The sequence below is a fragment of the Chiloscyllium punctatum genome, chromosome 5 (assembly GCF_047496795.1).
Source record: "Chiloscyllium punctatum isolate Juve2018m chromosome 5, sChiPun1.3, whole genome shotgun sequence".
Taxonomy (NCBI): Eukaryota; Metazoa; Chordata; class Chondrichthyes; order Orectolobiformes; family Hemiscylliidae; genus Chiloscyllium; species Chiloscyllium punctatum.
In genome coordinates this window covers 48,409,137-48,423,722 of record NC_092743.1, presented here as the reverse complement: position 1 = coordinate 48,423,722, position 14,586 = coordinate 48,409,137, and the positions used below count along the sequence as shown (strand labels likewise).

The 14,586-nt window shown below is 37.4% G+C and overlaps 1 protein-coding gene across 7 annotated transcripts in view; it reads right to left on the bottom strand.

Moving 5' to 3' along the window:
- Positions 1-14,586, bottom strand: part of runx1t1 (RUNX1 partner transcriptional co-repressor 1) — a 105,787-nt gene that overhangs the window by 72,932 nt on the left and 18,269 nt on the right. For 4 of the 7 annotated variants that reach the window (XM_072570256.1, XM_072570258.1, XM_072570251.1 and 1 more), the window contains exons 2-3: positions 1,907-2,044; positions 866-1,107 (exon numbers count right to left, since the gene is read on the bottom strand). In XM_072570256.1, the coding sequence (XP_072426357.1) occupies positions 866-1,107; positions 1,907-2,021 (357 nt within the window). In that variant the 5' untranslated portion in view covers positions 2,022-2,044. Of the gene's footprint in view, positions 1-865; positions 1,108-1,906; positions 2,045-9,892; positions 9,985-10,031; positions 10,106-10,240; positions 10,612-14,586 lie in introns of those variants that run through there. The other 3 variants (XM_072570255.1, XM_072570259.1, XM_072570252.1) reach the window with 3 other exon arrangements.

Here is a 14,586-nt window from a genome sequence, read left to right as displayed (position 1 = left end):
TAATCTCTAAACTTTAATCAAACCGCAAAATCTAAACTACCACAGTGGACATAACTGTAATTTTGAAACCCAGCCAAGCATTTGTGCTGACATAAACAACCTTTAGGACAGCATCAACAAATTCCTAATTCAAACTTTGGAACTGATTGTCAAGTTTTTCTTCAAACTACATCAGATGGCCTGTCAATCAGTTAAGCAGAAAGATTTCACTGATAACTTAAGCATATTATTTTGCTAAGTTTAAGAGAAAGGGTTTTTTTTTAAGAAAAGTTCAGATTATGACACTGAAACAGACTCTATCTGCCCTTCAAATGTGCTCCCATCCGCTCTATCAATTTGCAATCTGACACTGCAGCTCACAGTCCTTGGAACAGTCAAACTGCAGTCTGTTTGACTTCAGCACTGCTAAGTTCATGCTTTTCACCTGCATGCCTTAGCCAGCAAAAATTGGCTCAGTCAGAAATGGAAGCAGGGATTCCATAGCCAAGTTCCATCACCCTCCCCCAGCCTGAAATTTCCAAAGGTCCACAGAGTCTTCCCATCGCTGCAGAAGTCCAGCCCCTAGCAGCTCAGTCTGATCATTACAGTGCCGTCTATAAATAAAACAACTTATGTTGTGACATATGCAGCATGTGGTATGCAGTCTCCTTTCCACTGAACACATTTTGATTCTGAAATGGAGAACTAGAGTCCGATGATTTTGATGCATTAATGATTCTGAATCTCTCTCTCACCCATGCACATCAAATCAAAATACTGAGGCACCTTTTCAAGTGTTAGATTCAAGTTCAGCAATCAGAAAACAGAGGATTTGTGCGCAAACTTCTATATATTCCAATGCATAGAGCTTGTACCCAATACTCACCACTAAGCCAAGCACCAAGGTTCGCACTCTCTCCCCAATTTCCGGTGAAATATCATTGCCAAATTGTTGCAAGGTCGTTAGAAATCTCTTCAGCTTGCTGAGCTGTCGAGCACCACAGGCTGGTGGTAGCTGCTGATTTGCCAGTGAGGAAGAGGAAGAAGAGGAGGTTCCATTACTGAAGCCATTTGGAGGAGACGGTGCCCCATTCAAAGTAGTGGGCGAGTGACTGCTACCATTTGTTACTGTAACAAGAGGAATGAAAACAACATGTTAGACCTGTGCCCACTGAAAAACAGACTACTTCTTCCATATCAATAGCAAACAGATCCAAGTGCTTTAAAAGCAATAACCTTGCAAACAATGACAGTGAAATTTTTTCCCACCATACGTTAAACAGGTCAGCAACAACTGTGTGCTTTGTAACATGTCTTAGCTAAAATTACAGCATAGAAAACGTTCTAGAGCAAGAAGAATTCTACTTCTTACATATGCTACCTACAACTGAATAAGCACAGGCTGAAATCTACTTTGCTTTTGCTGGGGAGGACACATTCAGCATGGAAACATCTGAAAATAGCATTGTCAGTCTAAAGTAAAACAGGTGTACAGATCCAATACTAGGCCAAGTATGAGGTTATATTTATCTAAACACCTGCCAGAAGAGCTCCAGTGAGACCGTCAGGGTTAAAGCATTACAAGGACTGAAATAAATAAATAAATAAATAAATAAATGCAACCCCAAAACCGGATCAGAAGTTAGTTCAGCAGAGTTTGAGCTGTTTGAATTGAATTTAGATTCTTGCCCTGGAAATGCTACTTAACAGTGTAGCAGCCTCCATCTAACTTATGGCTCATGTACTCATGACCTGCATTGTAATTCTACCAGGTAGTTTCTTTCTGAACTTCATTTCCATCCCCTTCTCAACATAGTGCAATACTTGCTGTAATTTCTGGTAAAGTGGCAAATAGAATAGCAATAATAAAGACTGGAATAGATAAGCACATAGAAAATGAAATTGAAACACAATAATTTTCAATTACATGTCGTTGGTGTGAATGAGCTAGTTCGAGGTGCTCCTTGATTGGTCGGAGGAGGTGGCATTGTTGGTGGTGTCAACCTGGATTGTGTTTTTACATCTGCAGGAGAGTCTGGCATCGTGGAGTGCTTCTCAGTGCGATCTGCGGGAGCAAAAGAGGGTTCGTATTATTCTCTTCTTCCTCTGGGCATCAGTTGCTCAAGAAACTGTGAAAACACCAATCCATTCTAAAAATGCAATTCTAGTGGCCAAAAGCAGTGATTTCATCTTTTAATCATTTCCTGATCAAAACAATTGTAAAAAGGCATGTTGCAGATGGTGACACTTCATTAGTAGATTGGAGAGGTTGACAATTGTTTTTTGGCTCAAAAATATAAAGATGTTTCTTTAGTACCAAGCATAAAGCAAATTCAATTTCAAGAGCCTCTTGTACTCCAATATACCCAAGCATAGAAAGAAAAATAAGTAATAACAACAAAGATCCAGAAGATAAACACAAAAGAAAAATCTTATATACAGGTAAGACACTGGCAATCTGAACGAAATGTCTTGGAGACAACACCTAACGCATGCCAGTTCTGTTTTAGCACAGAGGTCGCATGTGTTAACTAACTGTACAAGCAGCAATCTGGAAACTCATAGCTCATGAACATTAAAAAGGGAGCATTATAGTTTCAAAGTCACGCTAATATAAAATGCAATGCCAGTTCCAAAATTAAAGTCAATTACTGACTGTGAGGTCGATTCCAATGGCCTACTGAATACTGTATGACTATACTCAGAAATTTACTGCAGAAGATGTCTTATTTAGTCAGAGCTACTTTAACAAGTCATAATTAATTCTTAGACACTGGTTACATCAGTTTCAATGCAGTGCACCTTTTTAAAATCTGTTTTTGAAGAAATTGAAAAATAATTTTCATTTGTTGATAGAAATCTATAATTTGAAACAGTTCACAAAAACTAAAAATATTTCAATACTTTGCTTCTGGACAAATAATTAAAGGGCTAAGATTTTAAACAGGACAAGCCCTGGAAATTCTTGGAACAAATAATGCATCGTAGTTATTTCCATCCTTTCCATTTCCTTTCCCAGTGTAATTATACATTTCAACTTTTCTTCACAAATTATTCTCCTCTATTTCACATCCCATTGCATTTTTTATTGCAGCCACTTTCCCTCTTGCTTTAACCTAGGCTTTTACCATAACCAGAACTAAGCAAATCTTTCTATTTTGCACTAGCAAGAATGTTGCTAGATAGAGGAGACTCAATTGTGGAAAGAATAGAGAAGGTCTTGATTTCAAATGGATCCAAGTAAAGACTTATGGTATGATTAGAGTCCCTTGTCCTAGGAATTTTATTTCCAACAGTATTTCTTATCTATAATATCCGTTATCACATTTTTAGTTATAAAACAGACTATTACATAACAGGGTGTTTGGAATCCTTGAACTATGACTGAACATAAATAGTTTATATGAAATATGGAGACCTCTCTCTAAATTCATTCAAGAATTTGCTTATGCATTGTATATTATACATGAAATGTTATTTGATTGCTGTCATTTGCAGCAATTCCTTGCCACATTACTGGAAGCTAAAGTATCAAAATAGGACAACGTTCAGTCATATTCAAACCTGCAACACACATGCTGGACATTAAACTACTTTTAATATGAAAACATTTTTAAAAATACACATAACTTTCTGAAAGCACACAGATTTGCAATATCAAAAAACTTATCCAGACATTTGCTTTTTCCAAAACTGTTAATTTTTTCTGCTAACATAGATGGTCAAACATATATAGAAAATATATTTAACTTTTGTCATTTCTTTATTCTTGATGTCAGTTGTTTACAGTTATTCCTTAGAGGCATTCCTATGTTCTAAAAGAGTATAAGTAAATTCATATTTGGGACCCAACAAGCTGGCCAGTGTGATCCTATTTTCCAGCCTTTGCTGCTCAACAGTGCGCCCTGCCTATTCACCTCAAAAATCATATGGAAGAAATATTTTATATAGTTCTAAAGTCCAAGACTAACAACCACATTCCACATGTTACTAGAGAGTGAGAGTGAGTGTGAAAGAGAGACAGAGTGGGTGTGAGTGTGTGAGCGAGAGAGCGACAGAGAGAAAGAGAAAGAGAAAAAGAAAAAGAGAGATAGATAGCACAGGGAATTCAGGGTCTCCTAAATAAAAAGGAAAATATTCCGGACATGTTGGGGCAGTGAGCTTGCCAGGGCTGGTTGGGAGATAACGGTGAGAACTGCTCGCCCATCTGGTTTCCATTCTGCTAACACTCATGCTGTACTGTTAAAAAAAGACTGTCCAGATAACCAACTCCAAAACACATGGGAGAGAAGCCTGTGGAATTAATCTGTTACTTATACAAGAGGCATATATCCCTCATGCTTAAATATCACAGCATTCTACAAGTACTGAAGCATAAACTGTAATTATAAATCTGAAATCATGTTACTTCTGTGTATCTCTACACTTTAGCACACACAATTAGTCCTAATACAGAACTTCCTTACGAAATCTTGAAAGCTATCCAAAATAGTCACCCAAGCATCTCCATCTGCAGCACAGCTCTGCTGAGGATTAAAACTGCCTCCCCAACCCAGCAGACACATGCTTCTACTGTGCTGACAGTTTGGTGTCAGCCAGAAGGTTTCATGCACAGCCAACCTGCCTGGATCAGATGGAGCCAGAGCTGAGAGGTCCTCCAAATTAAATGTAATGCCACCATCTGCAACTCATTCAGTGCTGTTTAGCGCAATCAATTCATGATGGAGATAATGTTGAAGTAATGGGCCAGTCCTAATCCATGTCCAAAAAAAATGCAAGCCTCTAGTAAAGTTAGTGACTTGATATAAACTCAGAAAATGTGGTTTGAGTATTTATAAATCAGTTCCATTTGTTCTGGATAGCATAATCACTCTGAATGATGATTCTTTTTTGGAAAACTATAGTTTAAGTGTACAAAATAATCTTTTCAGCTCAAAATGGTAAAAGGTTTCTCCAATACTTGATTCAAAATTTAAAAGCATGGTCATAGAAATGTTGATTTAACTTCCTTTGCGCTGTCTAGAAAAGAAACACTTACTTGAAGTGCATTTATTTTTCAAAGAAGATACCAGTCATAGCCTTTAATTTGAAAATAATTATGCATATGTCAAAGGCTAAAGAGAAACAAACATTTGAGAGCAATAACATGAAATAAATTTTGTTTCAAGATGATGGCACATACAACTTGGGAGTCTAAATAAGTTAAAAGCCAATTCAAAAGACAGGGACAAAAAGATAAAGCAATTTTGAGAGTTTGCTTTTAAAAATTGTTAAAAAGAGAAGCTGACTGAAAATGACTGCCAAATTCCTTTATCTAATAGCATCCAATGTGTGAAAATCCTCAATGTATGACGGTATATAAAGCGAACGGAATTACTTCACTACACACACAGGCTATATTAATTATTCAGTCCGTTTTAAAAGTGGGTGACTTAGGATTTGGTTTCCAGGGATTCTAGTGTTCAAATGTGCAAAGTGATGTGCACATTGTATCTCCAAAAGTGGACATTTACAGTTTGCGTGTTATAGGTTGAAATATTCATGGAATCTTGCAAACATTTGCTGAAATATTTCAGATTACCCACTCTCACTCCTACATATTTCTCTGAATTTAACAAGTAGCCTGATTGAACAAAGCGACATTACATCTTAATTATAAAGGCAGAATACTGTAATGAAGGTTAATGTTTTGAAATGTTATCACCAACCAAGGAGGATAATTGGAAACATCCTCAATTGCAACCGAAACTTATGCTGAAATTTAAAACTAATATGTTGTGCCAGGACCAAATACCATGAACTGTGGTACTGTGGGGTCTCTTCAGTATGAATGCCTGGGAGTGCAGTGAAAATTCTGCTGTGAGCCAAAAGGCTTGGGCTGATGGTTCTGTAACCAATGCTGAATATATCTGCACTTGTGACCCAACCCCTTAACTCAAGCTGTTTGATAGTAATTATCTCTATAATTAGAGGTTGGATAGGAGAATTGGTTTACGATTCTAATAAGCCACTGGTAAGTTTGATTACAATCCAACTTGTGTGTTTACATAAATAAGCAGATCCACCACTGCAGCAGATGCATAGGGTGCACGTCTCTTGTGGTGTGCACAGAAAAAAAAAAATCTCGTCCTGTAGAACACAGGTGGAACATGCAAGACACGATCATCAAGATTCAAAGGCAGCCTTGGGAAGGAGAGCTCACTTGATATGCAGGGGATGATTTCTCGCCTTGAATACATTATGAACTTGCAGCACGCTAATATGCCATGCAATCATAAGCACCAGATGGAACAGTGTGCAGTACATGTCCCATCAAACCTCTGCTTGTCAGGAAGATGTATTAGTGTCCCTGCACTGTTTTTTTTCTGCAATCCCCCAGTTGTCCCCTTAGATTTTTCACATTTCTTAGCATTCGGTTCCTCAATCCCTGAAGAGCACGTCCCTGGGGTTGCCTCATCTGTACCAGGTGGTTCCAAAAGTAGTTTTATTCCATTATATTAAATAAGGTGAGGGCTGTGGGACTGCAGCAGGCTATCTGCACAGTGCCTGCGGGAGAGCTACCAATTGCTGTAGCACAAAAGCTTGCTCAGATATTGTTTTATAGACAAGGTCAAAGGCCTTTTCATTTAAATCCAAAGAAAATGGTGGCAGCATTCTTTTTCTAAGACTATTATGGTAAGTGTATTTTAGAAACATGAGCAAAATTAACGATTCTTATAGAGCTCTGTGCAGTTTTAAAATCAATTTAGAGAGGGATGCCATTACAGTACTGAAATATATTCCCTATTTATTCGTTACACCGCACTTTGCATTAATCAACCTGATTTTTTTTCTTAGAACCAGCATGAAAGCAGTAGTCAGTACATTAGCCTTTGACTAGCAATTTTTAAGCAGTCATCAGTGAATTTCTGTGACTATCCCCATCTACAGAAAGCCACGTCCAGTATTGAAATACTGAAACATAAAATGAAAAGCACAAAACCACAAGGCAATACTTAGGCAGAAAGCAAAAAAAATGTCTGCTTTGAATTTTTTTTGAACTAAACGTAAACACAAATTTAATCCTCAGATGGGGATTCTGCACAGGTCATTTTCTTTTTCTTTAAATTTCTCAGAATATTTCCTTAGATGCTTCAAACCAAAATATTTCATGTTCAATACTCTTGGCCCAGCTTAGGATGCTGCTTGTCTAGAGAAGCCATATGTGACCTACACGAATCTGGTAGACGACTCTTCAGGATGGTTCTACTGCTGGAACAAAGCTGCCACAGCATATGAGGTCTCTGGACCCATAATATGAAAATCATTTGGTTCATTAGATTAGTCAGCCTGTTATAAACAAATGGCTAATGTTTTAGTTTGTGTTTCAGGGTGACTGGTATTATTCAAGTACTTTATGTTAAAAGAAATTATACAAAATCAATCCTTAAATCATTAGCAAGAACTTGAGACAACCTCTAAACTATCAGATTGAACCATAACTAACCTTATGTGAAAGCATTTTTACAGAAATAAGACCAAGAAAAGAATCGGACTTCTGTCATCTTTGAGAACTACTGAACAATCTGACATGCCCTCTAGAAAACAGACTGGACAACTCACAGAACAAAGCATGACCAACTGCTTATAGGTAATGGTCAAAGCACAATAAATATTTCAAGTTAGAAGGAAAATAAAGAATGTTTGCAGATTTGAACAGTCTTCATTGAAGTCAAATTCCAAAGGTGCAACAAATTACTCATTTTCAGGATGTCACAATTGTACCAAACAGATAGAAATTTACATTAAAATAAAGCTTCTTCCCCAAATAAAGTGCAGGTAAGTCTTTTATACTTATTAAAAAAAGACTGGCGGCAGAAAGGCTGTTTATTTCTATTGGGACTTGCTCAGTGCTGTCTGCAAGTGTTTTGAAAATATCACATGACATAGCCATGTGTTAAAAATTACAGCCAGTTAAGTTCTCTGCTAAGAAAAATATGTGGACAATTTATGAAATGCGCCCCAGGATGGAGATGTCCTAAGTAGAACCAGATTCTGAAAACAGAACCAATTTTTGAAATGTAAAGAAAATGAGCTGTAGCCACATCTGGACAGCAGAAGTTAAGAGGGTGGTCTGACCTAATGCCAGGCCATTTTTAACAGAACAGTATCATTTTGTACTACAATGACCATGATCACTGATGGTCTTTCACGGAAATGACCCTGAGCAATGCCAGATGCATTAATGGTGCTGTATTTATAAGCCTGCATCTGTTCTTTGGAAGTACTGTACAGGGTTCACAAGATTTGCTTTGTGAAATTGTACACTATAGTAGCCTCTCACTTGAATACTCTCCTCCATATACAACAGCCTGACAACACACAGTTTACTGCTTGCATATTTATGAGCAAAGCATGTCTAAATCCATATTTGAGCACATCTCAACCTGAAATACATACCAATACATAAAACCAAAATATAGTAATATGACTCCCAAAGGCAGAGCTCCACACAAATACTTGTTTACACCAACAGAATTTTATATTTGTCTTGCATTTAAAGTGTTGGCAGAAACGCACATTATAGGACAATAGGGCCAAATGAAAGCCAAGTTAATGCAGGCAATGTGGATTTTTAACATTTTTAATAGAATGTTAGCTTATTCACTTTTCTGTATTCACTGCAGTCATTTTTGTTAAATGGTTTCCTTGTGTTTTTACTGCTTGCCAGTTAACTTCTTGCATTCTGTGCTACTGCTAATAATGATAACCAGAGATTTTGTTTTAACACCAAAATATGGAAAAAGAACATTTCAGCATGCTTATGGTTATTTTGTTGTCAACTCATAGCATTGAATATGCAGGGCTGTTGGTTAGAAGTTGTGACATTCAAAAAAAAGCAGGAAAATGCATTATTACAGTGAAATCTATTTTTAAAAAGGCTCCTGATTTATCCAAATTAGCATTGAGAGAAGTTCCTGAGTTGAACACAGAGTCACTGAGTTCTCTTGCCCATTTAAGCTTTAACTACTCAACGTTTGCTACAAAGAGGGTTAGAAATTAACTGTTATAACCCCAATTACTTTTTTTTGAAAAAGTTATGATCTTACTAGTTCTATTCTGAATGATAAAGGAATGCAAGTACATCACGAGGGGCAGGTTGTGAAGACCATTCTAACAGACTATAGTACAGATGGGTGTCAAGAAAAATAGCCAAGTGTCAGATTTGCTCAAGTAGATTAAATCCTGCACATGCTTGTGGTTGCACACATCTGTTATTTGCATTTTAGGCACCACATTACAAAGGCTGACAGTATAGTACAGCACACGGGCTTTCACATATCACCAGGAAAACAATACAGTACGTAGAAACATCTTCAGGTGCGTAGCTGTGGCCTGAAACAAATTAACAAAAAAAAAGGTGCTGGAAACAAGTAAGACCCGCCAAGTAACAGGACAGATATAATGTTAAGTTTCATAGCTCTGGTAAAATAGACAAAAAAAAATGTTCTGTTGGTTATCTAAGACCATACAACAACTCCCTAAGAAAAACCTTCAACAACTGGTAATACCTACACAGCAGTACAAGTAAGCATATACAATTTCAAAACACCATCTGCAATGTGTACTCTCCTTTAAACTGCAACCACTTCTGGACTTCTAACCAAATAATCTGGAAACAGACAGCTGTGCACTTTCAGGCTCTCCTGATACATATTTTATCTTAAGATAATATTAAACTATCAGTCACATGGTTAAACAGATAATACACATTGCGTGACTAATAAAATGTGACACGTTGCATACAAAACAAGACTCTATCATCAAGTCAATAAATGGTTATAATTTCACTTCCATCTTGACAGTAACTAAAATAAAATATCCTGTCAATGTTAAATATGATGGGTGAACAGGCCACCTCCACAAGACTCACCTGGCATTACTCAATGAGCTACACACTTTTACTCTCCTTAAAAAAAATGCAAAACTGAAGGCAGGAGACCTACTGTCTCCTGCTCTGGAATGATCAGAAAAAAAAACAGACAGCCATAAGGCTTGCTGCGGCATCCTACCTAGAGGCAGGAAACTGGGTGCGTGCTTTTGCCAGGCAGAGACAGATGGAGAGCTGACACTCCGAATTGTACTTGGAGCAGAAATGTGAATGATGACAGGAGCACATGTGGCCTTGAACCAAGCCCAATCTCTTCAGGCAGAACAATGACATGGATGTATGCACAAATTATCTCTGCCCGAGACCCTCATCTGACTTCTTTTACTGTACCTTTCTTACTAGGTCCAACGCAGGGGAGGGCAAGGAAGACGTCAGACACAGGGATATATTGCTGTGAAGTCTTCAGATAAGCTGTGTCGTTCCTTACAGAAACGGAAATGTAAACCTTTCCTTCTTTGATTTGTTTGTCCTCACTCTTAGCAATCCTTCCACTACGCTGCTTGTAGCATTCCTTCTGCCTTCCTTACAGCATATGATTCACATGTGTCTGAATGCAGATCCCCCAGCAATCAGCCTCTGTCAGTGCAAATGCATTTTTTCCCTGTAGCCGCCTTAAACCGCTGATGAAATCCATGTGGGAACACAGGAAAAACTGACCTTTTTTGAGAGCTATGAATATGCTCTGTTCACATATGGATCAATCCATGGCTCTCTGACAACTGATGTCAGTTAACAAACACTCACAGCAGTGCAGCAGCCAATAAGCTGTTTCCTAATGTAATGCAGCTCTTTAAGGAAAAAAAATCCAGTGTTGTCAGGAGCACCTCAAAGGGTTATGAACAGCAATAATTGTCAGCTCTTCTACAACATACACCAGCTATCAAAGGATTATACCACAGACATGCATTTTAGACCACTAACAATTTCACTTTTTTTTTGTCTTTTTTTCTTGAAACAGCTCTTCTAAATGCCAGGACCATATCCTCACAACAGTAATTGCGGCTTCAAATTGATCCACATTAACATGAACCAATTCCTGAGGGATTCTCACCTAGTGGTCTATCAATGAAAGGAATGACAAGACAAGGATGCTTGTGCATCGGATACTCCTCTAGTGTTTTCTGTAACCGTCATCGGGATAAGGCCTTTATCTTTGGGTTATTTAATTACAGAAAAGGTACCACACATGTGGCAGCCTCCCTGAGTATGGTTTAACCCAAGTGGCTACAGTTTGCAATCAATGCGACTCACTGCACTTCAACTATTCTTGGTAATAGACGCAGGAAAATCAGTGACTAAAATGTGAACCTAATTTTCTGGCACCCACAAATTGAAGCAGCAATCTTAAATAGTGACAAATCAAGCTCAGGTCCCCAGATGCAAACATTTTCATTCAAGGTACTATCAAAGGATTACAAGATGCAGCACAAGTAGTGAATATAATTCTAAATTATGTTTTTTTTTAAAAAGCAAATGTTTGCAACAAAAACATTTCAACTTCAACTTCCAGTACTGATAATAGTTTTAGCTTCCCCATTCAAAAGTATATTATGACTGGTTAAGAAAAAAATCCGTAAGCAATGGGTTTAATCAGCCAATTAAATAACACAAACAATTGAACATTTGAGCTAAACAGAAATTATTAAAAATGTTGAAACAACTAGCTGTTAATTCAAATTTTAGCAATGTAATTAAAAGTAAAAAATCAAAAATTTTAGATGGAACATCAAATGAACACAATATCAAATAGCTAAATCAGAAAAAAATAATTTAACGCAATAAACCTGTTTAGAGAAAGCAAGAAACCTTACAACATATTTCACACAATCACAATTCAGTAACAATACACTAACTATATCAAGACTTTTCTCCAGGTTAGCTCAACTTTAGCTATTTACCGGCCACTAATTACCTAAATCTGATACACTGTGAATTCATGACTTCACACAGGAGGTATTAAGTGAGTTAATTCTAAAGAACTGAAACCTCATTGACACAAATTGAAAGCAACCAAAGTTTTCTACCCCATCTGCTCCCTGCTTCCCATTGGGCTTTCATAATGGAATTAATAGTTTCATATATTCAAACCACCAAATAAAAGGACTCATTTAAGTTAGGCTACATTAACAAAAGAGGAAAGAAAATAATAATAATAAAAAGCCAAAATGAATTCAAATAAAGCATTTTACTCTAAGAGTTTGCTTTAACAAAGTTGAATAAAGCCTTTTCTGACTTTTGTGCAAGACTTGATAAACTGAATAACATAGCAGTCAATGATCAGCCAATGATCAATTGATGAATGGTTATTAAGATCCCCTCATCTCATGGTAGGTCTTTCTACAAAAGCCACACCAGCTTGGAGGGCGGATTCACCAATGTACAAATTTCCCTGCTTGCTTGTTTCCCTTTCATTCTCGGACCACTGGCCATCAATTGGGCTGACATATTGGAAAATAATCTTTTATGGCCAAATGGTAGTGAACAGAAATGAAAGCATTAGCATGCTTTGAAATTCAAATCTCCCATTTTGACTCTAAAGAGCCTGATTTTCCACACAGCTGGAAGCTATTAGTGTTTTCTTAAAGCCTCCTGCTGGCAAGGCTGACCCACCCATGTGAAATCTGTCAGGGAAGGACAACTCTTAGGCTTCTTCATAACTAGGCCAAGAGTGTTGTTCAGTTTCCTATGCTCCTACAGTACCACAGCTGAAGAGCTTAGCTACAAGCTTAATTACCTTCCCCACCAACCCCCCCCACCACCACCACATCCCCCCCACCACCACCACATCCTTATTATCTGACTGATGACGAGTTAGCTCTGTTGAAATGCAAGGGTAATAGTTTATGCTTCAGTGAAGTTTCCCTCCTCTGCAGTAAAGACAAAAAACCCATAGGGCTGTAGTGTACTGGTGCCATCTGGACTACTTTCTCTGAAAGTTACCCCATAGCACACATAAGGCAAAAACTTCCAAAGCTTTCCCTTATTCTATTGATCTATTTGTGGCAAACAATTCAGTTTTGTTTTAAAAAAATGCTTGATTACACTGAGATTGAATGTGTTGTAGATCACTTTCATAAGTGTGGGTTAAAAAAAAAATCAGCAAGTCTTACCAGTCATGTGTTTATTTTCTCTTGTAACTAAAAACTTACCAAAAGTCCATCTCACAATGAGTGTAACACAGCATCAACAAAAATCAATTAACTCTTCAATTAGTTTGAAAGTTAAAGTCACACATTGGTGGCTGAAAACCTTAAGATATGGTGGAAAAGAAATGAAGACTATGATATTTTAAACACAACAACAAATTTTAGTGAAGCATTTCACAAGAAATCCTGAAGAGCCGACTTAGACAGTCTAACCGCGGAAAGATAAAACCACTAGATGGAGCTGGTAATACAGCACAACAGACAAATCATGTTGGCATCAGCTGTTCAGGGGGCTATAGGTTATTACGACTAAAAAAAAGACGAGGAGGCTCATTATCTCTTCATATGTGTAAAACCTTTGCTTTTTACAGGTAGCCAGAGCTTTTACTTTATGGTTCCAAGCCTATTAAATAGAAAGTACTTTTATTCCTTTCACACAATATGGGAAGAAATGAAAATATATATGTGAAAATGTGCACAAGTTCAAATTCAAATAAACCAAAAACAAAATACACAGCCAATGCTTTTCTTTCTTATTCCTCTTCATTATTTTTTTCTTGTAAATCCTATCTCTGAATTCAGTCTCAGCAAAATTGACAGTGTAGTTAAACAAATTTGGCAATGGTTTTATTTAGTTATCTTTTCATGCATTATCACAAACAGTAGACAGGGCAAATTCCAACCTCGGATGCAAGGAGGAACAGAGGGAGCAATGAGCCAATTCTTTTGTCCACAACAACAGGCATCTGTCAATGCTGAAGGGGCTGGGAGAGAGCATTACTCGCAGGAACCCGAATTCCTGACCAAACCCTCTTCCACACAATGAATCCTGAATGAAAGGAACCCAGGCCAGGCAGAGATAGCATGCTGTCAGGAACCAGCCCTGACGTTTGTGAACGGACAGGACTGGCTTGCAGGATGTCAGAGCAACAAACTGCAATCCAAGATACAGAATTTTCACACACTTGTTACTGGATGTTTTGCTCCTCAGGTTGTTAAACACGGAAGCAGGAATGTTGTATATGGGTCTGACCCATGCTATGGCTCCACAGAAACTCAGCTCTGCTTCCGCTAAAACTTGCTGGAGCATCAATAATAAAAGTATGTTTTCTTTTCCTCTGAACCACCCATACATTATAGCTTTGTATAAACCACAAATGTACTTATCTGCTATACTTTAATACATTCTTTTAAAAATCTTATATTTTAAGTCAAAAATATTAAACATGACTCTCCAAACAAAAACAAAACTCATTCTTCAATAGCATTAATTTTGATATTTATGAAAGCAAACCCATTTAGAGACCCATAGAAGTGTCTTAAAACTGTCTGGTTTGGAAAATATCTTGCTTTAAGAGACAGTATTCTTTCGTTCAAACAGTCATAAATCAGATCCATGAAACAAGCTTTCTACAGTTTTCCCAGCCTTTACTAAGAAACCTTGAAAGCAAGATATTTTTTGCAGCATAGAGTTATGATAAACATATTGAAGCATTTTCAAACTGAAAATAACTGACTTCTACAATTCTA